Genomic DNA, 26,600 nt, shown 5'->3' with positions numbered 1-26,600 from the left:
TCCTTGGTAAGGGAAAGGAAAGGAATGTAGCTCCGAGAGGGAGTGTAAGTTCACAGAAGTGAAAGCAGTAGTGCAGAGTTATGATCGGGGTGTTCCAATCATGGTTGATGAGCAGTGTGTCGGCGGCTGTGGTATGGAATCACATCCGGGATGGATGTTTGCTGAGGCTCGGAAGGAATGTAGGGATGAAATCTTGGATTTCTAGTCTGATTTTGATTTATGTGGTGGAAATTCATCCTGGGGGATGTTTGGAGGTGTCGTCAGTGTATCGGGTTTTCCCAACCCGAAGATGCTAGAGCCAGTCCGGCATGGGTATGAGATTGCGGTGGAGAACTCATGGGAGTTGCTCGGAGGCTGAAGGATGTGTCATCCTGTCAGCATGAAGTGGATAAGTTGGGCTCAGACCGGGAATTCCGGTGGTTCATAGATTTTTCTAGCTCATATGAGTTGAGAGATTGTTGTGTTTGGGAGCGAGTGATGTATCATGGAGTGGTATTCAGTTGATAAGTGTGGTTATCAGAGGATGAGGCCGGTGGCCGGTTTGAAGCGGTGGTCAGAACACCGCAAGAAAGGGAAAGTTGGGTTTTGGGTTTCGGTGGTTGTGTCTTGAGGAACCTGGTCTGGTTAATGCCAGGTGGTGCATTGGGAGTAGCTCTGGAGTTGAGTTGCCTCAGGCTTCGAGGACGAAGCCTAATTTAAGTGGGGGAGAATTGTAACGCCCCGTTCTTGAGATATCTAATTTTCGGTTCCCAAGAGCAAGAGTAAGGGCATTTCGGTCCTTGATGTGGATTTAGAGTTTGGCAAGAACGACTTATGATGGAGGAGAGGTTGTAAATCAACGATGTGGGCAGCAATGGTCCTTGCATGCGCGCTTGTGTTTGACTGGGTACGCCTAGTGTAAGCTGGACGTACGCCCAGCGTAGTGGAGGAAAGGAACGCGGAAGCTCCTCGGCATACGCCCAGCGTACGTCTATCATCCAGAAACCCTAAATTTAGGGTCAGCCACTATATAAGGAACATAATGGTTCTTACCCTAGCCTCCATAAGCACTCTCTTAACCTCAGAAACCCTAGATAGCCGTCCCACCTCCATTGTTGGGTGTGTTTGGCCTTGGAAAGCTTGTTTTGGCAAAAGAGAGGCTAGAAGAAGAAAGAGGAAGTTGTCAAAGAAGGAGTTGAGTGGTTGGAGCTTGTAGATCTGGAAAGACATCATATTCTGAGGCTCTTTTGAGGTAAAAGGTCTCTAGCTTGGCAATCATATTGTGTAGATCTATGTGTTGTGAAGTTTTGATGTCATTCTTGTCCCAAAAACCTCATCTTGATGCATGCTTTGAGTTGGTTGAGATTAGCTGTCCTTTTAGACCTTAAGAGAGGTCTTGAGTAAGAAAAATGAGGTCCCAAGGGCTTTGGTTGTCTCTCATGGTTATAGATAGGTCTTAATGGATTAAGAGCTTTATGGACGTCCCAAGTAATAAAGTTTGAGACTTTATGAATCCTAGGCATATTTGGTCTATGGATCTGAAGTTTGGACTTAAGAGCTAAAGCCATTAAGATCTTATGAGGAGTTGTAGTTCAGAGGAGTTACGCCCGGCGTAACTGAGTACGCCCAGTGTAGTGGGTCTGTGTCCCGTTTCCATTTCGCGATCAGCGTTGTACGCCCATCGTACCAAGGAGGGTACGCCCAGCGTACTCCCTCTGTGGAGTTTTCATTTTGGGCCTTAGGAGATTGGGCTGTTATTGGGCTATTGGATTTTGGGCCGTGACTGGTCATTATGGATGGAGTATTGTGGACTCACTAATTATTATGGACCATGGATCTAGGCCCATTTGGTGAGGTGGGCCCAATTTAGTAAATTGGGCCAATATTGGGCTTTGCTTCAGACTTTTGGTCTTTAGGCCATTAGTGGGCTTGAGAGCTTATCTAGTGTTGGGCCTTTCATAATTTGATTGTGGGCCTTAGTCATGGGCCGGATTGAGTTAAGGGTAAATTGGTCAATTTACCCTTGGAAGGATATTATGCTTGGTCTAATGATTGTTTTGCTGCTTCAGATAGTTCGGGATTTTCGGTGAGGTGGTGATTCGGGAATCTGCTTCTTCAGTTCAGAGTTTCGGCAGTTGCGAGGTGAGTTATCCTCACTATATCAACAGGGTCTAAGGCACCAAGGCCGGCCCTTTTATCGGATTGAGATCCGGGTATCGTTTTTATGTTATTGCTTTGCTATGTTTGCATCCTGGTAGTTAGGATGGTATTATGTTAGAGACCTAGTTAAGGTCGGTATCCTGGTTACGAGGATGTTATGTTATGTGATCGGCTTGATTGAATGTGAATTGTTATATGATTGAATGTTTATGTGCACATGGTTATTGGACTGGGGTGGGGTTGAGGCGGGTCCTGCTTTGTGCTGTAGGCTAACATACGCAGGGCGGACCGGATGTCCCGAAGGCCCAGCGAGCGGTCCGGATAGGCTGTAGGCCCCAAGAGGGCGGACCAGACGTGCCGAGGCTCGGTGAGTGGACCAAGCCGACTGAAGGCCCAGTGCGGGTGGACCAGTCATACTGTAGTCTCAGAGAGTGGACCAGGTGGATTGAAGGCCCGGTGCGGGCGGACCAATCACACTGTAGACTCGATGTATATGGGTAGACTCGGAGGGTGGACCAGGTGGACTAAAGGTCGGTGCGGCGGACCAGTCACACAGTAGACCCGAAGTGCATGGTTGTTCTATGTTCTGATATGATATGGCATGTTATGCGTGTATGATATATATGGTTGCTATTTTGGGGGTATCTCACTAAGCTTTTGGGCAAGGAAAAGGCATGATCGTACCGCTCCTCGTGATTATGTTTTATGATGTGGTTCTGGGAAGACTCTGATAATAATTGTATTGAAAACATTTTTGTAATAACATTATGAAAATGGGTTGTTTTTGAAAAGTTAAAATTGTCTGAAATTTCAAAATGATAACGACTAGTTTCTACATTTTTTTCTAGGGATTTTTACATTAATACCTTTATAAACTTGAAAATTACTAATGTATTTAATCTTGATTGATGGAATAGTTTATTTCAAATTTTTTATTGTTACTTCTCAATTCATCTCTTATTTATACAAGATAATGTTCGTTAGTTGGTAGACATCAATACTATGTTTTTTTTTATCGAAAGAGACTAAAGTCTTGGCAAACACCATTATATTATGTTTGGATAATTGGATATTTAATTTACGTCAATATTTTATTTTTATACCTTTAATTATTGTTGATAATATAATACTCCAGTATTCACTTTTGGACTGTTCAAAACTCGATATGGATTCAAATTTTAAAGACCCTAAAGCCCAAAAGCCCAAAAGCAAAAATTAGGCAACTTTTGAAGCTAAAATAGCATTGTTAGGCTTCAATATGCTCCACGACTCCATCTTAAAAACGTGGGCTCAAATGACGTCCAAACGTATATATTTCACAATTCACATGGGCGCTGATTCATGTTTTAGAAGTGATATTTTATTTATGTTTAAAAACATAATGATTTGATTTTTTAATTTTTATCTTAGTTGAAGAAAAAGAATTTTAATGATTGGTATAAAAATCAAAAATATTTTCTAATTCGGTGAATCAAAATCATTAATGGAAATATCTTTTCTACCGATTCTAGAAGGAAAAAAAAAAAGATAAATAGTACAAAATACACTAAGTTTACACCAAAATTCTAATTTGACACTGTTATTTTTTTGTCTCAAATTTGATACCGTGTTTTTCAATTTGTTACAATTCCCACCACTTGCTGGCGTGGCATGATGACGTGTCAGTTTTGATGATGTGGCATGCTGACATGACATGCTGATGTGTCAAAATTGAATTTTTTTTGTTCACAAAAGACAGTAAGTTTTCATTTTTTTCGATTTTGACATTAAGTTTAATTTTTTGTTTCAATTTTGATAGTCTATTTTTTTGTTCCAAATCAAAAATCATTTTTTTCCAGTTTTGTTCAATGTTGATTATTGTAACGTCTGTGTTTCTGGGCTTATCATTAATGTTGGTATAATAGTCTAGGTTAACCTTTGTAACCCGTTTTGAAATAATAGAAGTGTATTATTTGAGTATCATGTGTTATGTGCTTAATTGTGTGTCTTAATTTAATTAAGAATAAAAATAAGCGTCAAAATGAAATGTTAGATAAAGCCGATATCTATGGATAATGTTGTATTAGTTGAAACGAGGTTTCCGTGCATATAAAGAACGCCAAAATTCGAGTTGTAACGAAGAAGTTATGACTTGTCGAAGTTTCGCGACAGAACCGGCACGACCCAGCGCGACCCAGCGCGACGTAAATAGTGAATTTAAGGTAGATAGATATCTATCCTTAGTGATCTAAATGAGAATTGAAGATCTCATCGATAGTAGTGCAACGACGGAAAGACTGACGGAAACGGAGTTCAGATGAAGGAGTTATGAATTTCGAACGGAGTTTTCCTGTCCCGGCCTACTAAAGATAATATATAAGTAATATACTTATAATATATTAAAAATAAAGTCAAAATTAGCCAATGGAGTCTATACGAGAGTTGTAGAGCATAATCTCACATTCGCGGCAATATAAAGAACGTCGAAAACGGAGTTCGTATGCGAAAGTTATGAATTTCTGAAGTTCGGGGCGCGAAACCCCAAAACTGTCAGAGACCACGACGTGGCAAGAAGTGCCACAACGTGGCAAATCTCCTGTCACCTCCGGAAGGCCCCCAGATGCAACTTGGGATGACGCATGCAGTGACGACCAAGCCCACGGCGTGGAAAAAGGTTGCCACGACGTGGCAAGGGCCAAATTTGCCCTATAAATAGATTTGAAGGGCCAGCCGTTTAGGGTTGCTATTTTCTCTCTTCTCTCTCCCGTTTTACCTCGATTTGCGTGCTAGAAGTACCCCGAAGCCCCGGTATCATTCCCGAGTCCCGAAGCAAGATCCGAAGCCCCGAGAATCCCGAAGAGCGTGATTCCCGAGCCGAAGCTCTGCCCGCGAGAAGTTCGATTTTTGTGAAAATCTTTCAGATCTGCGGAGAGATACTACTTCTACAAGCCGTAGTGTTGTCCGATCATCTTCTGATCAAGTGAGTGTGTAGTTACTTTCTTCTAACGCATAAATATGAAGTATTTTATACAAAATACGTGTTATGTGTATATTTTGTTGTTATGTGTGTGAATGTATATTCACTTTCTTCTATCTTATAGATCTGATTATTTCTCTATGAAATACGTGTTATGTGTGTGTGTCTCATCTGTTATGTGGAAAATATATTGATTGAGCATGCTATACAGGTTTTAAAACTATGTATAAAAATGTATATTTTATCTACTAATATGTTGGGTAGAACATGGGTAGATAGTTGGTGTGTAATAAATAGATGAGTGGCCTCGATGTTGTTTTGATCCGGTCATCTAGCGGAATTTAGATGACGACCACGAACTTTTCTAGACAGTCCAGTGGAACGCTAGCAGGCTCATAACTTGTATGTGTTAATGAACTTGGGTGTTCATTCGCTGTATTCCATCCCCCTCATGGTTGCCTTATTTGACTTATATTGCTGAGAAACCCCCGAAGCATGTGTTGTTGCCCCGATGAAATATTCTTAGACTAGGTCCCTTATGTTAGTTGTCTTAGGGACGTAAAGTGAGAATAACGGGAATGGGTAATTGGGTTATTGTTGGTTGGTGGAAATTAAATATAATTATTTATTGTGGGTTGAAAACCCTATATGCTCACCAGGCTCCCAAGCCTGACCCACTCAGTTTTATTTGTATTACAGGAAGTGGCACAAGGGCATAAGATGGATGAACCATCAAGTTGTTTTGTTTACAAGTCTGTATATGTATATATTTGGTGAATGACTTGTAATGTTATCGTTTATGCTTTATGGTCTGTATCGGAACATGACATCCCGAGTTTTGATTATATAATGAAAATACATTTCTTTTATGAAATGCTTTGGTAAATATTATTTTATCATACTTTGTTTTTGGGAACAAATTCCGCAACTCTTTCAAATCAAAAGGATTTACTCTGAAATTATTTTAAAAGCATAAATGAAAACCGGTCTTTTCTGGCCGAGATTTTGGGGATGTCACAATTATTTTCTATTTGAACCTTATAAATATTTGTTTAATATATTTTAAACCGTATAAATATATTTTTTTCATTTAAAAATCATATTTTTATATAAATACAAGTTTTTTTTACATTCAAACCATAATGTATGTATAAATATGTATTGGTTATATAAAAACTGTATTTTATATTAAATACACAAGTTTTAAATGAGTGTGGAGGTTTGGAGGCGTGTAGTCAATCAAGGCTCAGAGATCAGGTTCGCACTTGTGAAATTTTTACATCTAATATAATATTCATAATACTATTAGGAACATCTTGAATCTCATGGTGTGACTCAGTAAATCATATTTTTCAACTTAATTTTTAAAAAATATTTATGAAGGATATATATGGCCATTGTTACATCTATTTTGGTATTCACATTAAATTTTTGTATTTTGTTCGATATTTTCCACTTTTTCTTCAATGCTTCAAGCGAACGTTAGATACGACATCAATATATATCTAATATAAGTATTTAATCGTAAATAAAAATATATGTATAATCTACAAGAAAAACAAAACAAATAATATTTCATAAGCGATAATTGATAAAATTGTGTTATTCTTATTTGAAGTTTATGGTTACTTTGGTTCTCATGATATAACTAAACATATTTATACATAACATATGCTTTTAATGTAAAAAAACATTGTATTTATATAAAAAATGGCTTTTAAATGAAAAAAAATATTTATATGGTTTAAAATGTAATAAAAAAAACATTTATACGGATTGTCAATATTGAACAAAATTAGAAAAAATAATGTTCGATTCAGAACAAAAAAATAAAGTGTCAAAATTGAAGAAAAAAATAAACTTAATGTCAAAATTGAAAAAAAATGAAAACTTAGTATCTTTTGTGAAATAAATAACAAATTTGACACGTCAATATGTCATATCAGCATGTCACGTCATCAAAACTAACACGTTATCATATCATATCAGCAAGTAACTGGGTGAACCGGTCAAATGATCAGAATTATAATAAATTAAAAAAACACAGTGTCAAATTTAAGATAAAAAATAACACAGTGACAAATTAGAGTTTTGATATGAATTTAGTGACTTTTGTGCTATTTACCCAAAAAAATACCAAATTTTAGGGTTATTGTTCGAATTGAATTTCCCCCAAAAATTGATTGGATTTAAACAGATTTTTTTTTGTCATAAAGGCTGAACCCGTCAGGAAACAAAATCCAGTTTTTTTTAATTTTCCAGTTTTCGCTAAAAAGAAATGTGGTTATATCTAAATTGGTCGATTCAATCTGAACCAAATAAAGAAAACCAATTTTTTCTTCAAATCAGATTCATCTAAAATCGAGCATCCTATTTGTGCTCTTTTTTACCCAAAATCGGTTTCCTAAATCAGTTTTCTTGTTAGTGTTCATGAAAAAAATGGTTAACATCATATTTTGAATTGTTTATTTAAAATGCTTATTTGTTTATTCCAAATTGAAACGAGTAACAGTCAATTTTAAGTGTTTGAATTGTTAAAATTATTCCGGTAAGGTAGTAAGGTACCATTTATAAGCATTTTTTTTTATAAAATTGTTTTTTTAAAAACAACATACATACCTACTAATCCTACTTGTAAATCCACATATTTGTCCACCACGAGATTTGAATCAACGATTTTTAAAAAAATGACACATTTTCAACTGGTATGATTTTGTTAATAAGATTTTTTTTGATGATTTGTTTTGTTCTAACTTATTAGAAAGTCTTTATTAATTGTGAAAATTAAATTACTCTTTAACCTTTATTTTTTTTTAAATATCAATAGTATGCATTTTAGGTTATTATATTATATTATATATATATATATATATATATATATATATATATATATATATATATATATATATATATATATATATATATATAAAGAAAATTTGTCAAATAGTAAAAACCAACTTATCAATTTATTACTTATTGCTACCGATTAATGCTTGTTTTTTTTTTCTTTTTAGACCTTTCTAAAAGTCCGTTTTCACATTGGATTAGATCTGATATAAAATAAAATGTTATTTTGTGTAGTTAAATCATTTCAAAAAAAATGCTTGTAAAAGCATAATTTATATAACTAGTGCAATAATTGGAAGGGCTAAGAACCAAAACCGAAAACAACAAACCTAAATTAATAAATTACAAGGAAAGTCGATCGATGGAGGTAGTGATGGACTCTTCTACCTCACTACCACCACTATCAAACCAACCAAAAACAAAACACATTCAAAATTACAATAAAATATAAACTAGATTTTTATTTTATTTAGTTATTTAACTTTTCTGCTTGATAATTTATACAGGTTAGTTAGAGTAAACTACAAATTCTCATATTGGATTATATGTCAGCTTGTTGGTTTAGTATATTTTGTTTTTTAATGTTATGGCTTTAAAGTAGCTAATTTTTATGTTTATGTCAACTTATTGGGTTTTCTAAGGATATGGGCTTAAAGTAGCCAATTTTTAATTTTAAAGTTATTGAAACTAATACGAAACCGTTAAAGTAATGAAATATTTTTGTCTTAATTGCAATCTTAACTTTCAGTCGGTTCTTATCTTCGTATTTGTTGATATTTGAATCAAATTTTATAAACTTAAAAATACTTAACAAATATGATTGCTCTATAAAATTATCATATTATGAATGTGTTTGGATGTGTTATCTTATTTTTAATAATCAAAATCAGAAAATTAGTTATCTTAAAATACATTGAATGGCATATTGTTCATTGTTCTTTGTATTTGTATTTGTAAGGTATCTATCATTTTTATCCCTCTCAACGAAACACTTGATTTTGTAATTTCTTTGTGATGCGAAATTGATTCTTTTAAGACTGGTGTATGTGATCAATTACTTCACCATACTTTTGGTTCTCTTTATTTTTTAATATTTAAATATAGGTAAATAAAATATAATATTTTATTTTATATTTAGAAAATTAACCTTGAGTAAAATATATACGATTTAATAAAGAACTATGAGAATTTTAAAAAGAAGAAAAAAGAAGAAAACATGCGGCAAGGATTTCTTATGTGGGGATAAACAGTGCACCGCCGCACACTAATTGGTGTGATGTTCACCGCAGAACCACATTGTTATATCTTCAAAAAAATGTTGTCTATAAAGAGGTCATTCAACTATATCAGTTATCGAGACATTTCATTTTATTTTTTCAACTTTTCAATATAATCAATAACGCGAAGTTTGTTTTTGTTATTTTATCTTCTTTTTTTTTTAATTATTGTGTTGTTTTTTTATGACTTTATATGTATTTTTTATACGTTCTCTCACGTTTAACGCGGGTCATAATCTAGTATTAATAGCATAACAAAGAGCGTTAAAAAGGAAAATTTGTTTAAAAGACGTTAAAATCACATAAATATTTGTTTTTGATATTGTATTTTTTTCAATTAAGTGAATAAGTTTATAATTTCGTTTTGCAAATTTAATCAATTGATTGGTTTGTTTTCGGTGTCATTTTCTTACTTGCTAACTATGCAAAAAACTAATATGGCTTCCACATGATTATAATTGGCAAACATGATGGTTAAATTGGATTCTTATGTAGATTTGTACTCATTTTCTCTTACTTTTCTTTTTCTTTTTTTCCTCAAAGTATCATTGATTTTGTGAAATACCTTCCAGAGGTCGCTCAAATGGTTCATCCCAAAATAGTATAAGCAAGATAAGGAATATTGTCCACGATAACTTCTTCTTAAGGAAACTTTTATGGCATTGCTTACACAACCACTTGAATGGCCTTGGAAAGCCCTTATACAAAATCGTGATGCTTTGAGAGAAGAAAATAATAATAATAATAATAAGTACAAATCTATATAAGGCTTCAATTTAATATAAATGTTTGTCAACTAGAATCATATATGTAAGTCATATCATTTTTTTGTCTAATCAGCAAAATGAAACATGAAATATTCGATAAATTAAATTTGTAACAAAATTATAAATTTAGTGACTTGATTAGGAAGAAAAACATAATGTCGAAATCAAAATTTTATGTAAACTTATCGTCTTGCAGTTTGCTCAATTTATAAAAAATATTAGATAATCTAGTTTTTTACACAAACTTTATAAAAATATCAATTCACTACACCTCTAAGTAAGTATAATCCAAAGACAATATTATCATACTTAAATTTTCATAACAAACACCTATCCTTACAAGTTACAACACCCTCGCAATCCATCTATTTAAAAACTAAGCTACCTATATGGAAATCAATACATCATCCTATTTACATGTCATATAGACCAACAGCCCATTTCATATGCTAACTACAACACACTTTAACACCTTTCTATGTACAGATAATAATCAAAACAAACAAACCACACTCTTTCAAAAATTTCAAGAATATGATTTAATCAACCCGAAATTATAAAGATTCCTTCTTAATAAACTCCCAAGAGACACCAAAACTGCCCCACCGAGACTAGTATTTTGTTCTTGAATTTCTATTTTTTGATGGGATGGTTCTTTTACTCTTAAATTAACCATCCCGATACGTTGTCGAACCGAGTCGATTACTTCTGAGTCGACTCGGTTCCCGATTGCGTCTGTTACGTAAAACATGTTTAAAGCAGTTCCCATTGTCGTTGATATTTCCGCTCGAATTACATTTAACGCGTTTTCTCTAAATATTCGCATTACTTCCGCTAATAATCCCGGTTTATCTGCCTTTCGTAGCTCAAGCCTTACACCCTGAAATATCATACGTCAGTTTCAATCCGAAACAAACAAAACATAACAGTGTTAGTCTTATACTGTATTTGACATCAAGTGGACTAAGACTAAGAATGAGATTTGAGATTTATGATGATGGGACAAAAGTTGTGGCATTCTGTCCTACCCAAAAAGGTGGTTGATAGGACAAAAGCTGTCTATCCTACCCAAAAAAGTAGGAGGTGTGTCCTTATTTGTGAAAAGACGTGAATGTCCTTATTATCTTTTCATTGAAAATAATAATAGAAAGTTTGTCCAATACAGTCCAATCCTATGCAATGGTACCTCGGACGCTCTTCTTTCGATGGCGGCTGACAAGCATAAAATTACGCGTTCCTTTTCGGCTTCCGAACTAATTGGGGTTCCATCCATGTGTTTTATGAAAAACTCCTAAAATACAATTTGAGCAAATTTAAACAAAAGAAATATCGAATCGGATTTTTTTTTTTTTAACTTTTTCAAAAATCATTTATCCAGACAACACTTTATCCAGAACCAGATAAAAAAGTATAAATAAAGTACCAAATGAGCTCCTTTTTCAGTAGTGTTGATGGTGGCATGAAACACAACATATTTCATATCCGTCAAAGTGCAAACAACATCAAACAAAAGCTTCGGTCGATCTTTTGATTGAATATTCAAAACCGAATAACCTTTATCCAAACAACTTTGAACCGAAACCAAAGGCGAATTCTCCATTTTCAAATCCGATTTTCTCGCGTAATCACGATCTGCAAACATCATTTGATGAAGTCTTCTCTCCGTGTGTGTAATCGCCATTGAAACCGAAGTTTTCGCACTTCTAATATCATTATCACCTTTAAGAACGTTCCTTAATCGACCCTTAATTGTGTCTATTTTGTCTGAATCCTCAATTTGGTACCCTGAATCAGTGTCTTTTAGATAAATAAGAGATGCGATTCTTCCATTGTGGGTCCACACTTTTGATTCCACCACATCACATTTAAGATCGGATAAAACTGCAAAAACTTCTGATAGAAGACCAACTCTGTCTGTTCCTGTTAACTCTAGTACAGTCATTCCATCAATGGGTTTTGATCTTGTGTTGTGAATCGTTTCAAGAGACTGTAACAAGTTACATGACAAAAAGTTAAAAAGTTAAAAAGTCAAAAATGCCCTTTTACTTAAGTTGTTTAAGCTATAAATATAGTTAAGTTTTAAGAGTAAAGTAATTAACTTTACCTGTTCGATGCAATTGATGATGTTGTCGTCTGTTAATTTGTTTCCATCCAAATCAGTCACATGGAAGACTACAGAAAGTAAGATTCAAGATCTTGAATCAGTGAAAAGTTAAACAATCGTTGATTTGTAGACATAATTATTAAGGGGTTAATCAAAAGGTGGAGTTTGTAAAACTTTAAGCAAAAAGGAAGGAATCTATGAAGAAGAAGAAAGTTAAAGTTAAGTTAGTTAACTCACCATCCATGTTCCACCTTCCATCTGAAGAAACGTAACCTTTTTTAATAGAAAGGTTAAGATCTGTGAGAACTTGAACTGCTTCAAGCAAGATTTCATCTTTCCTTGCACTATCGATCTGAAATTTGGAGATGTTTTTGGAATGATTTCAGTTTAAATTTGGAATTGAAAACATGTTTTAATGGGGGAATGAGTTAGTCAATTTATGATGAAGATTACCATGACGCGAGTTGCGTTTAGACAGCTAGCATTGTCGGTTAATACCCTGCGATTGAGGGAAAGAGAAGTAAGCAAAAAGTCATACTTTCGACAGGAATCGGAAATTAGGCAGAAAAACAGGAAAAAGAAGTCGTAGACAAGTCAAAATTGGATTCTGGAAGGAAGATTAGACCTAATTTAGCGAAGAAATTAGTCAAAAAAAAGTTGAGAAATTCCAAATTATTCCATCTCAAATTAGTAACAAATTTTCTAATCAATCAGAGCAGAGAATTGCAGGTGATTACGAGATGAAATGAAAATCAAGAACTACAGAACTTAAACCTTATTGGTGATTAGAAACACTTAATTCAATCAAAATTAAAAACTACTGCGATGATCAACATACAGGTAAAAAAAAACTTGTGATCGCCGTTGAAGTTACGTCCAAAACCCTAAATAAACCAGAAACAGAAACTAACCTTGGAGTGTTCATTCGAACGAGAAGCTTTTCATACTCATCTAAACACTGTCTCCGATCCATCTGCATCATTTTCTCTTTCTTATGCTTTTTTTCTTCTTCGTCGTCTTCTATATACAAAAAAAAAAACAGAGGAAGTTCTTATAACAACTCCTGATTTGAACTATTTTTAGTAGTATAGACGATTTCAACGATCAAATATGGCCCAAAATAGAAGGATTTCTTCACTAAACAGACTATATCGCCATGAAAGATGGAGTTCTCTTTCTGTATCTCTCTCTCTCTTTCTCTAAAAATACAAAAGCACTGAAGCACGCTTTTCGGTATATTGCCGCCTACCACTATATTTATTTGTGGAAAAAATGAAGTATGTGGAAAATATTACAAAAAAAGAAAAAAAAAACATTAAGCCCAACCGGTGTGGAAAATGACTCATTTTTTGCTACTGTTATTTTATTTCTTGTCAATGGAGGATAGGTATGGTTTGTCATACAATTTTTTAACAAATTTAGATTATAAATAAATAAAATAAAATAAAATAAAATAAAACTAAAATTTATATCAACTGAAATAAGAAATACATAACATAAACTAAAAGCTTAGTGATAAAATTAAAAGCTTAAAAAGCATAATAAATTATTAACTAATAATTTAGAGGAGGTCTTTGTCCAAAATTGGTCTTCCAAATCTGAGTTTCACTTAAGACTAATATGGTTAACCTTCCAAATATGATATGTCAAGTCGCGACGAAAATCATGATGGATTTCAGCATTATGTTCCCCGCTCTTCTTTCCATGTATATTCGCGAGAATCTCTAGTGGTTGCGTCTCTGACACGATTTCGCTTTCGTCATACACACATCATATGTCTTTCATCTCCTAGAATCACATTGTGTAATACAGGGCCGTTCCAAACATATTTTGGGCCCAGGGCGATTGAAAAAAATGGGCCCTTAAAATACATAAATGTCGTCAAGATTTTTATAATAAATCAATAATTGAAAGAAAATTACTTGTGTTATCTTCTAAATATAACAATTTCCATAAAAAATTTGGGCCCTTTTGTAAGATGGGCCCTGGACGGTCGCCCCTATCGCCCACCCTCTGGGACGGGCCTGGTGTAATATGATACACGTGTACATGAACTCCGCAAGTTTGTCCTCCATATAAAACAGAGTTGGGTGTACCGTTTTAAGGGCTCTAAAAGTTTGTTCCACATCCTTCCTCGCACTTTCTTGGGTTCTCTTATATTTCATTATTCCATTTTCATTTGGACATGACAATGCTTTAACAAACACAAACTGCTCATATATATCATCCACGAGATAATACTCATATATTTATAATGTTAAGCGCAACTCGAATGTAGAATCTGATGTAGTTATGTTATATATCTCATTAAATATTAGTGACATGTTAAGAATATTGATGTCATTTAGCAAGCACACCAAAAAAGGAATGTCATATCCATAAATCATGTGAGGTCACCGCTTCAATTATGATCGGTGGGTAGTAGTAATTCCTTTTCGAGTATTGATGTGGTGTGCATTAGGACAATTTCCCCATTCTTAGTGGAGGCAATCCAAGCTTCCTAATAAGTCACGAAATCCATGTACATTTGCATTATGAGTGCACAATCGATAGATATGATTGTAAGTTGGTTTACATAAATATCATGGACAGTACAACCCAATGACATTTATGCAAAATTGATGAAGACTTTCTCGCACTACACGCAATGACATCATGAGATTCTCATCCAATCCGTCAGATGCGGTGGCATAATCTAACATAAAACGTGAGGCTATATATTTTTATAAAGGAGTAAAAGGGTACCTCTAGAATCTGGTTGTTGTTTAAAAAAATGAACACACTCTTGTCACGTCTTGGACAATCGCATAAACAAAGGTTTGTGCATTTGGAATCGATGATAGAAATAGTGTGACATCCCCTATTTTTCAGAACAAAATAAAACATTTTCTTTATGCTTTTAATAAATTGAGATGTGAAAATTCCCAGTTAAATAAAACATTTTTTAGATAACAAAAGTTATTTCATTTTATTAAAACTTTGAGGATGTCATCATTCATATACAAGCAAACAATTACAGCGTAAATATAAAAGGTCATGAAACTACTTATTACAGGCACATCTATTCATTCAACTGAGCATCCTAACTAAGCTACAGTTGTAACGCCCGTGTTTCTAGGCTAAGCATTAATGTTGATGTAATAGTCTAGGTTAACCTTTGTAACTCATTTGGAAATGATAAGAATGTATTATTTAAGTATTATGTGTTTATTGCTTAATTGTGTGATTTAAATGAATTAAGAATAAAAATAAGCGTAATAATAAAATATTAGATAAGCCCAATATCTATGAAGGAAGTTGTAGTGGTCGTGAAAAAGGTTCCGGATATATAAAGAATGTCGAAATCCGAATTATAACGAACAAGTTATGACCTGTCGAAGTTTCGCGACAGAACCGGTACGACACTGTGTGACATAAATAGTGAATTTACGATAGAGCGACATTTATCCTTAGTGATCTAAACGAAAGTTGTAGAATACGTTAAACCGAGAGTGTCCATAAAAAGAACGTCTAAATCTGATTTCGTATGAGGAAGTTATGATTTTTCTAAGTTTCGACTTAGCGGTATACAACCCAAATCTCGAAATTGAGATCGAGTGATATTTGGCCGAAACAATCTAAATGAGAATCGAAGATCTCGTCGGTATTAGTGCAACGGTAGAAAGACATATGAAAATAAACATCAGATGAAGAAGTTATGATTTTCTAACGGAGTTTTCCTGTCCCAGCCTACTAAAAATAATATAATAAAAATAAAAGTCAAAATTAGCTGACGGAGTCTAAACGAGAGTTGTAGAACATAATCTCACCTACGTGTGGATATAAAGAACGTCGAAAACAGAGATCATATGCAAAAGTTATGAATTTCTGAAGTTCGAGGCACACATAACGAAGAGGGAACGCTCGTGTTAAATACTTGGCTCCGGAGTGGCCACGTTGATGCTGACTCAACGGATAAGGGATAGGGACGGAACCCCGCTCCTATGCATCGTGTTCAAAGGGAACACCCAGCGTTCGGGGAACGTCATGCATTCGCGGCAGACTTCAACACTATAAATAGATCACAAAGCCAACCATTTGTGGTTACAAAATCTCTTCTTTCTCCCCCGTATTACATCGATTTACGTGAAAATTATACCCCCAAAGCTCCGGTATCATCCCGAGACTCAAAGCGAGTCCCGAAGCCCCGAAGATCCCGAGAAACAAAGTTCCCGAGCCGAAACTCTGTCCGCGAGAAGCCCGGTTTTCAAAGAAGCATCCCGGTTTCACCGAAGAATACTACTCTTAGAGCCGTAGTGCTGTCCGATCATCGTCTTATCAAGTGAGTGTATATTCCTTTTCTTCTAACACATAGATACGAAGTATTCTCTACAAATTATGTGTTATGTGTTTGTATATTATTTGCTTATTTGAAATAATTATTGAATGAATGATTTGTACAGGTTTTAAGCTGTATATAAATGTATATATTTTTATCTACTAATATGTTGGATAGAATATGGGTGGACAGTTGTTGTGTGATGATATAAAATGATGAGAAGCCTCGATGTGATTGTGATCTAGTCATTCAGCAGAATATGGATGACGACCACAGACTTTTCTCGACAATTTTGTGGAATGTTGGCAGGCTCATAACCTGTAGGTGTTGGTGAACTTGGGTGTTCATTCGTTGTATTCTATCCCCCTCATGTTTGCCTTAGGACATTCATTGTTGAGGAAACCCCTCTGCAGTAGTGTCCGTCCCGATGAAAATCCTAGAGTAGGTCCCTTGTAATAGTTTTTGTCATAGGGACGTAAAGTCAGGATAACGGGAATGGGTAATTGGGTTATTGTTGGTTGGTGAAATTAAATATAATTATTGATTGTGGGTTGAAAACCCTATATGCTCACCAGGCTCCTAAGCCTGAACCACTCAGTTTCTTTGTATTACAGGTAGTGCGCGTGAGAGCATAAGTTGGAGAACCTGTGAAGATGTTTTTGTTTATAGACCAGTAGTTGTATGTAACTGTGTAAGGTCTATGTTTTATTGTTTATGCTTTTGTGTCTATATCGGAACATGACATCCCGAGTTTTGATATATAATGAAAATACATTTCTTTAATAAATGCTTTGATAAATCTTATTTTATCATGTAATGTTTTGGGGACAAATTCCGCAACTCTTTTAAATCAATGGATTTACTCTAAAATTATTTTAAAAGCATAAATGAAACCGGTCTTTTCTTGTCGTGATTTTGGGGATGTCACAACAGTGGCCTTGGTTCCTCTACCCGTGATGCATAAAAATGAGTGGGTCAGGTTTAGGAAAACCTGGTGAGATGCATAGGGTTTTCAAGCCCATAATATATTAATGATAATACATAATAACATTCCTACAAACAAAAAATGTAGGTATAATCTGATATAAGACTACCTACCCTGCCTAATCGATTCTCACAAATCCTAAGGCAACAATTATCTGGAGGAATCACCCAACCTAATGAATTGTTTGAGCAATTGCTTGACTACACAACTAGGGGAGTCATTAGCCAGTGTAAGTCGTATAAAGGCAACCAATGTTCAAAGTAATTGATAGATATGGTATGCCATTCTACCTGCATATGTTGGTTATAAGTCAACACTAGAAACGTAATTCACTATACTGCCTAGAATATTCAAGTGTTGTTATCTACTCTGGTCAATAACGCAGACATATTTTCCAGTTGTCTTATCTAGACCCACCATTTCTGGTCATCCAATAAGAGGAGGATTATTACGCTCTGCTTGTATCTCACATTCTATCCTAGAATGAGACCTAACCAATATCCAACTTATTTAGAACTAATTGCCTTTTATAACTCCATAACTAATCCAAACTATATCTAAAGTCAAATATGATTCCTAATAAGTAGTACAACTATAGTTATACATGTAGCACAAAGTATAATTAATACAATTAGCATTTAACAAATACTTTTATTAAACTATGCTCTTGAAACTTTTATTAAATTATTCTCTTGAAAGTAACTATGCACTCACCTGACATAAGTAGGTGATTCAAGGTTAGGTCACCGCTTAGCCTTAACTCTTTTCCTTTTGAAAGACCTAGATTCAAATGGTACTAATTCTTAGCCTATTTTCATATTTCTTGTGATTAAAATTGTATATTTCTCAATAATCCTAATATATACTAAGAATTATTTCAAATAAGGATCAGCCATGCAGGAAAGTTGGGAGGCAGGACCATTTTGGCATATAATCTTTCTGAAATTCAACAACCAAGCCAAAGTGACAATTATAGACACCTCTCCCGTAAGTAGATCAATCAGTATAACGCCATGGAATTACTAATAAATCTTATTTATAGATTCATAACAACGATTATGACTATAAATATAAATTGCACTAAAATAAGGTCGAGTGTAATTTAACTTACAGAGATTTCCTAGACAAAATTACAGAAATTACACTGGCAGAGATCCTACTTGATAGATACTATTAGTCGGGCACCATCCCTGGGCTTCGTCGGAATACATAAAAATTATTGGAAAATGGGATAAGGCAGAGAGAACTTCGAGAGAGAGAGAGAGAGAGAGAGAGAGAGAGGGAGAGGTTGTAGGGGCAAGATAAGTGCAACATATACAGAATGAGGCCTATTTATACTACTTTTGAAAAGCGTGGTGCGCCTAGTGATGTAGCCCCATGGGGATACTGACACATGTCCTAAACTGGGTCAGGTTACGTGGTTGGCTTCTGAAACACTATGCACACCGCGCACCACGTGCATACCGATTTCCAGATTCTCAAAATTATGTAACTTCTTTATATGAACTCCGTTTTTGACGTTCTTTATATCCACGCGTAGCTATCAATGAGACCTAAAACTTTCATTTAGAATGTAACGACCGTGTTTGAGGCTAAGCATTGATGCGATGATGTAATAGTCTAGGTCAACCGTTGTAACCTATTTTAAAGTAATAAAGATGAATTACTTGAATATTATGTGAATTATGTGCTTTTATATGATTATATACTTGTTTGTAAATATATAATAAAAATAATGGTCAAAAATAAAATGTTAGATAAGCCCGGTATCGATGAAGAAAGATTTAGTGGTCGTGACAAGGATTCCGGAGATATAAAGAACACTGAAATCCGAGTTATAACGAAGAAGTTATGACTTGTCGAAGTTTTGCGATAGAACTGACACAACACTATGTGACGTAAATAGTGAATTTACGATAGAGGACTTTTTAGCCTTAGCAATCTAAACGAAAGTCGTAGTGTTCGTTAAACTGAGAGCGTGCATAAAAAGAACGCTCAAATATGACTTCGCATGATGAAGTTATGATTTTTCTAAGTTTCGGCTTAGCAGTATGCATCCCGGAGTTCGAATATTAGATTGAACGATTTCTAGCCGACGCAACCTAAACGAGAATCGAATGTATCGTTAATAGTAGTGCAACGGTAAAAAGACATATGAAAACGGACGTCGGACGAAGGAGTTATGAATTTTAACGAACTTTTCCTGTCCCGACCTTTAAAAATATAACTTTAAAAATAGAGTCAAAATTAGCCGGTAGAGTCTAAACAAAAGTTGTAGAGTACAGTCTCACCTACGTGTGGATATAAAGAACGTTAAAAAATGGAGCTTGTTATGCGAAAGTTATGAATTTTTGAAGTCGGGATGGAAAATTATGAGCTGGGTGTGAGGGGTACGCCCAACGTATCCTCGGACACCAAGCATTCCGGAGTACGCCCTGCATACAAGAAGCAAACGCCCTGTGTTTTGACTTTTTCTGCGGTTCCTAAGTGACCACGTAGCTCCATCCGAATCATGACACCTGCCGTTACGCGCAGCATACCACCGAGGGTATGCCCAACGTACTGCGAGACCTTGCGTCTATATAAGGGTGCGACGTGCAGCCCCATTTTTCACACTTTTTTCAACTCTCTTTCTCTCTCTTCTCTCTCTCTATCCTTCCAAAACACCATCAAAGCCTAGGAAACCTCCGTAGCACTAGAAGAAAGCCCCAGAGTACCTGAAGGCTCTGAGAAAAAGAGTTTTTCGGTTTGGAAACTCTGCCCCCGCAGAGCCCGGTTTTCAAGCAAACCTCTCGGTTTAGTGAAAGAAGATCATCTTAAGAAGCGAAGCGCTGTCTAAATCACCTCCTTATCAGGTAAGTGTATAGTCACTTTCATCCTACACATAGATATGAAGTATTTTATATAAATTATGTGTTATGTGTGTGTGTGTATATATATATATATATATATATATATATATATATATATATATATATATATATATTACCTGTTTACTTGAGATTTATGCTGGATGAAAGATCTGAACCTCTTTCTTTCCAGATCTGAACTTTTTCCTTCAAATCTAAACTTGTTCTTTCAGATCTAAACTTTTCTTCCAGATCTGACCCTTTTTCCTTCAAATCTAGACTTTCTCACTTCAGATCTGAACTTTTCAGATCTAAACCTGATATATGAATAATTTATATTTAAGATCTATGTTGTATGAAAGATATATACTTCATTTTCATATATGAGTTGTATATGTTTTTTATATCTACAAATATGTTGGGTAAAACATGGTTAGATGAAATAGTTGGTGTGTGATGAAATAAAATGATGAGAGGCCTCGATGTTGACGTTAATCCAGCCATCTAGCGGAGTATGGATGACAACCACAGACTTTTCTAGGAAGTCCAGTGGAACGCTAGCAGGCTCGCAACCTGTAGGTGTTTGTGAACGATATGTTCACCGGTGTACTCCATCCTCCCATGGTTGCCTTAGGGACACTTATGGCTGAGGAATCCCCTTAGCAGTAGTGTCCATCCCGATGAAATTCCTTAGGATAGACGTAAGGTGAGGATACCAAGAACGGGTAATCGGGTATAATGGTGATTGAAATAATAAACTTATTTATTGTTGGTTGAAAACCCTATATGCTCATCAGGCTACCCAGCCTGACCCACTCAGTTTTTTATATTACAGGTAGTGGCAAAAACATAGTTGGATGATCTGACGAGAGATTATGGATTCGTAAGCCAGTAGAAAATAAATGTAATGTTGTAAGGCCTATATTATTTTGAGGCCAATTTTGTTTTGTGTCCTATGATGTTTGTTTATGCTTTTGATATGTATTGACAATGACATCTCTAGTTTTGTAATGTAATGAAAATACATTTCTTTAAGAAATGCTTTGATAAATTTTTATCACATTTTCTTTGGAAACAAATTTCGCAACACTTTTCTTTGAAGGAATACTCTGATTTTATTACAAAAACATAAACGAAATCGGTCTTTTATGGCCGTAAAAATGGGGATGTCACATAGACTCCGTCGACTAATTTTAATTTATTTATTTCACACATGCTTAAATTATTAAAGTCTATATAAAATGCATAACTTTCTCATCTGGCGTCCGTTTTCGACTGTCTTTATATCGGTGGACTCATATTAACGCGATCTTCAGTTCTCCTTTAGATTGTATTGGCTGAAAATCGAATGATCTAAAATTCGATTTATGTGCTAACACCACTGTGCTGAAACTTCAAAAAATCGTAACTTTCTCATACGAAGTTAGATTTGGATGTTCTCTATATACACGCTCTCAGTTTAATGACTACTACGACTCTCATGTAGACCACTGAGGCTAAATGTAGTTTATCGAAATCTCACTTTTTACGATACGCAAAGTCGAGTCGGTTTAGTCGCAAAACTTCGAGGAAGCACAACTTCTTCATTCTAAGTCGGATCTGAGCGTTCATTATATCTTCGGAATCCTTATCGCAACCACTCCTTCTTTCATTAAGGTTATTCGTCCTAATTATTATTCTATTTTGACGCGTATTTTAATCTTATTTATTATATTATATACACAAAACACCATATAAAACACTTAAGCACATAAATACATGAATTATCATTTCTTATTCATTCATACAAAGATTACAATAACTAACCAAAGTGATTACAAAATATGACTATTTCTAGCAGGAAACTCGGTCGTTACAAATAGTACCCTTGAAATATCACATACTCGTCAAAGTAATATTGCATGAGAGGTTGGTGGGCCACTTTGTGGTCTCATTTTATATTTTTTAGTTTTTTTCCTCCTCGAACGTTCAACTTCCAGATTAACAAACATTTCGATTGTGTGCTCTAACGCTTTAGTAGCGTTTGACACACCTTGAATAACAAACTAAACATATCCATCGGATGAACATGAAGTTGAAGAAGACATTTTGGTGTGATTGTGAGATAATTAACTCATATATTTTTGTCAATTACACCACTTTAAGAGTTGTGAAGGGGTCAACCGGTTTCTTGGGTTATTTGTAACTTAACTAAATAAATGTTTTGTTTTTTTCAACGATACATATGTTGTTTAATGTGACCCATAATAATAATAATCATTTCTCAAATAAGGTGTGTTCCAAGTTTTGATGAACTCAAAAAAAATTGCCCTAACTCTATAAGAATTTTCATTTCACTGTCATGTACATAATTTCGTTTCCTCCTTCTCCTTCTCCTCCCCGCCAAGCTGCTCGAATGAAGCACACCATCCAAGTCTACCACTACTTTGATGCCGCCTAAACTGGCCAAAAAAAGCTCTTCCATCATAGAGATTAAAGACATCAGATATAAGGTCGGGCATCCAGGTTAACAACTCATTCCTTATGATATTGTCATATTTAGTCATATATTTTAGGGTAATTATCTTAATATTTAGAGTCTGTTTGTTATATTTATAGATAAAAGACACATAAAATGATTTGAATAGAATAATTATAGGTAAATTTGTGGCTTAGTACAAAACAGACAAGTTGAAGCTGAAAAGGACTGAAAAACGAAACCGGCCAGAAAACCTCAAAAGTGTTCCATGCCCTATTGAAAAGTGCCAAACTTGTCCTGCCTACGTGTCAAAAAGTGGATTACGATGTCGAGAAGATTGAGACCGAATTAGGGTGCAGATTAGGTTTAGCGACGTGAGATGAAAAGTTTCGCACCGCTACGTCGTTGAAGATAAAATATACGATTTTACAACCCTAATTCAATCTGCAGTTAAGGGAAAAATTTGATACGAAGTTAAAAGTCATCCAAAACCCTTTTTGGTCGATTTAAATGCTAACGAACACGATAGGAGTATCTTTTTGAAGATCGGAGCTTGGAAACGTTATTTAATCATTCAATTTGTTTTAGAAATCATGTTTAGCAATAATCCAATGATTTTTTTCAGTAGAGATTATGGTCTAAAACCCTCTTACTTTTTCTTAGATGTAGATGATTCATATATACTATGGTTTCACTTGTCGGATGGATTTGTAAAGTTTGATTAGTTATTATGTATGATTGATCATTTACCTTATTTAATAAAGTTTTGATTTTTATTATCTACAACCAAGTTTATTGTAGTTTAGAGGACCAATCTGACTATATGAACTTGTATCTTAATTAGTTTATGAGCATAAACTGTCAAGAGTAGTTATGAACCAAATCATAGAGTTAGATAATATAATTATTAACTTGAATATGTAAGAAAGTATTAGATATCCATGTTATGCTAGATTAATTGCTATGATCATTTATAAGAAATCACCAGATTAATTAATTCATAATTCGAATATTTAATTAATTATTTAGTTAGCTAGTTACATGATCATTTTGTTAGTTGCTTCATAATTATTTGTATAAGTTCATCAGATCAAGACAACTAGTCGTTTTAATATTTAGTATTCAACTTGTTAAATCCATTCCACTCTAATAAATCAACCATAGAAAAATATGAGGATTCAAAATCTAAGTGTAAGCACTTTAAATCGATTGTTTGAATATATTTATTTGCATTTGTTTGTTTTAGTTTGGTTACAAATCAAGTTTAATCTTGTTAAACAACCCCCTGTATGTTTCAGTTTTTAGGATAATTAATTGTTTTATCATCTAACTTAAATCATACCTATTTCCTAAGAGTTCGACCCCCATTATTATTTAAACTATATTATACTCGATCATGTATACTACATGTAATGCGTATTGGTTTACGTACGATAAGTTAGGAATTATAAATTTAAAACCAGTGCATTAAAAATACACATCACATGTGGAGAGATAGAAGACATTGATTCTTGTTGAGTCCTTGTTAGGGATCAATTCTTTTTTTGAATCTTTGAAACCTCGTTTAGATTTGATTCCTTATTAATGTAACCATTCCCTATTTTTTTTCTAATCGGCCTTGTATCGACCCATTCCTTCATCCACTTAGCAATAATGTCCGACAACTCAGTTATATCCACCACAACAAATCAAATTTGAATATGTATTTTGTACACCTTTCATGTAGTCATTATCTTGTGTATGTGATTGACTTAGATGCAAAGAAGGTGGTGGTGAACGAAAGTTGTTGCTGATTATGTTGACACTGGCAACGTTGGTTGTTGATGGTGGTCCCGCCAATGGTGATTTGGTCGAGGTGGATAAATGGTAACTACTAATGGGATGGTAATAGCAGTTGTGATTGTTGATTGTGACGGTAGAGAGGTGGCATCGGGTGATGGGATGTTGACGATAGTCATATTTACTAATGGTGGTAGGCGAATGACATACTTTTAATTATTAACTTCTAAAACTGTAGGATTGCGTGACAATGACATGGATTGTTGTCTCCATGTCACCAGAGCCAACTAAGTATGGTAACCTACAAACCGATAAGTATTGTGTCAAACACTATTTAATAAGTAAATTAAAAGTTTTAGTAGCATATTGTGCAATAATAATAATAACAACAACAACTTTGGTGATCAAATCGGAATAAAACATAAAGTTGGTTGTATTACTGTGTCATTTTCTTATTATTAATTAACAAAAACCTAACTTGGAGTATCGTAGACTCATCTGAATCAATAGACCGTGGTCAGTGAAATACTTCATTGAATCCAAAATAAAATACAAGTGAATCCAAAATAAAATATAGTCGGTGATTGGTGGCACCATATCTAAAATTTTGCAAATAAATAAGAATATCATATAATTGACATGCACATATCTTTGAGATTTAAAATTCCAAAAACATAAATAAATCTATGCTGCCTAATAAATAAAAATAACTTGTGCAACATGTTATTTTTAAGAGTATCAATTCAAAATTTTATTTTTTATTCTTAGGTTGACACTGTACAGTCTTATAATTTTTTCTCTATTAATTCAGTTTTTAAAATTCAAATAAATCAAGACATGTATTAAATTTAAAATTTAAAAATTGAAATAAATTATATGGTAACTGATTTGAAATAAATTATATTTCTATTTTTCGTCATAGTTTAGTATTGTATTATTATATTATTATATTTTATAATTTAATAATGATACTTTAGTATTTTTGTTATTTATTGACACTAAAAGAGTACTCAGAATATATTAATTTTTCTAACTTATGTATATGTTTAATAATACTTTAGTTATTTATATTATTTACATTTTTTGCAGCAACTTATTATATAACACAACTAAACAACTGTATGTAATTAAAAAGATTAAATTATTAAATAAGTTCAAAAAATAAAACTAAAATTTAATATATATAAAAAATTATTAGATAACACAACTAAACAATTATATGTAATTTAAAAGATTAAATTACTAAATAAGATCAAAAAAAACTTAAATTTAATATATACCATAAATTAATATCAATTTACCATATAATATAATATTAAAGTAACACATATTATAGTAATATATATATATATATATATATATATATATATATATATATATATATATATATATATATATATAGAGAGAGTTAAGTTCAAATGTTTTTTGCATTTATTGTGTGCTAGAATGCACAAATAGGAATTTAGTATTAATTATATGTATATTAAATGGTATCCATACTTATAACTCATTTTTATGGAAACTAATTAAATTCGTCATTAATGTCAACAATAATATATTCTTTCAGAATGAATTCATATCTAGAAGAATGAGAGTGTATTCCAGCAGAATGTCGTTCTTCATATTCTATGCAAATTTAGTGTATTTTAAGTGAGTGAGTCCTGAAACAAAATACGAACTCATATATAAAAACTAGATGCGAATTCATTTTGAAAGAATGTTATTGCTGACATTTATGACAGATTTAATTAGCTTCCATACAAAGAGAATTATAATTATGGATATCATTTAATATTAATATAATTATGGAAATCATTTAATATTTATATTTAATTAATTAATTAATTATTTAATTTACTAAATTCCTATTGGTATATTCTAGCACACAATAAATATAAGAAACAAAATAACTTAGCCCTATATATATATATATATATATATATATATATATATATATATATATATATATATATATATATATATATATATATACTAATAAATAAAATAAAATTTTATCACTTATAATAGATTTTTTAGAGCATCCGATTCAAAAATTTATTCTTTATTCTTAGGTTGACACATGACAATCTCGTAATTTTTTCTCAATTAATTCAGTTAACG

General features: G+C 33.6%; 1 protein-coding gene across 1 annotated transcript; it reads right to left on the bottom strand.

Annotated features, from left to right (window-relative positions):
• Positions 1 to 10,264: 10,264 nt before the first annotated feature.
• On the bottom strand, positions 10,265 to 13,326 carry LOC111901190 (ACT domain-containing protein ACR8). Its single transcript, XM_023897076.2, has 7 exons — positions 13,002 to 13,326; positions 12,544 to 12,589; positions 12,328 to 12,442; positions 12,091 to 12,158; positions 11,410 to 11,973; positions 11,173 to 11,277; positions 10,265 to 10,866 (listed from the first exon to the last, which is right to left on the bottom strand). The coding sequence occupies exons 1-7, from the start codon at positions 13,070 to 13,072 to the stop codon at positions 10,513 to 10,515; spliced, it is 1,323 nt and encodes a 440-aa protein (XP_023752844.1). The 5' UTR covers positions 13,073 to 13,326; the 3' UTR covers positions 10,265 to 10,512.
• Positions 13,327 to 26,600: the final 13,274 nt, after the last annotated feature.

This window comes from Lactuca sativa, chromosome 6 (assembly GCF_002870075.4).
Source record: "Lactuca sativa cultivar Salinas chromosome 6, Lsat_Salinas_v11, whole genome shotgun sequence".
Taxonomy (NCBI): Eukaryota; Viridiplantae; Streptophyta; class Magnoliopsida; order Asterales; family Asteraceae; genus Lactuca; species Lactuca sativa.
This window is presented reverse-complemented; position numbering and strand designations above follow the sequence as displayed.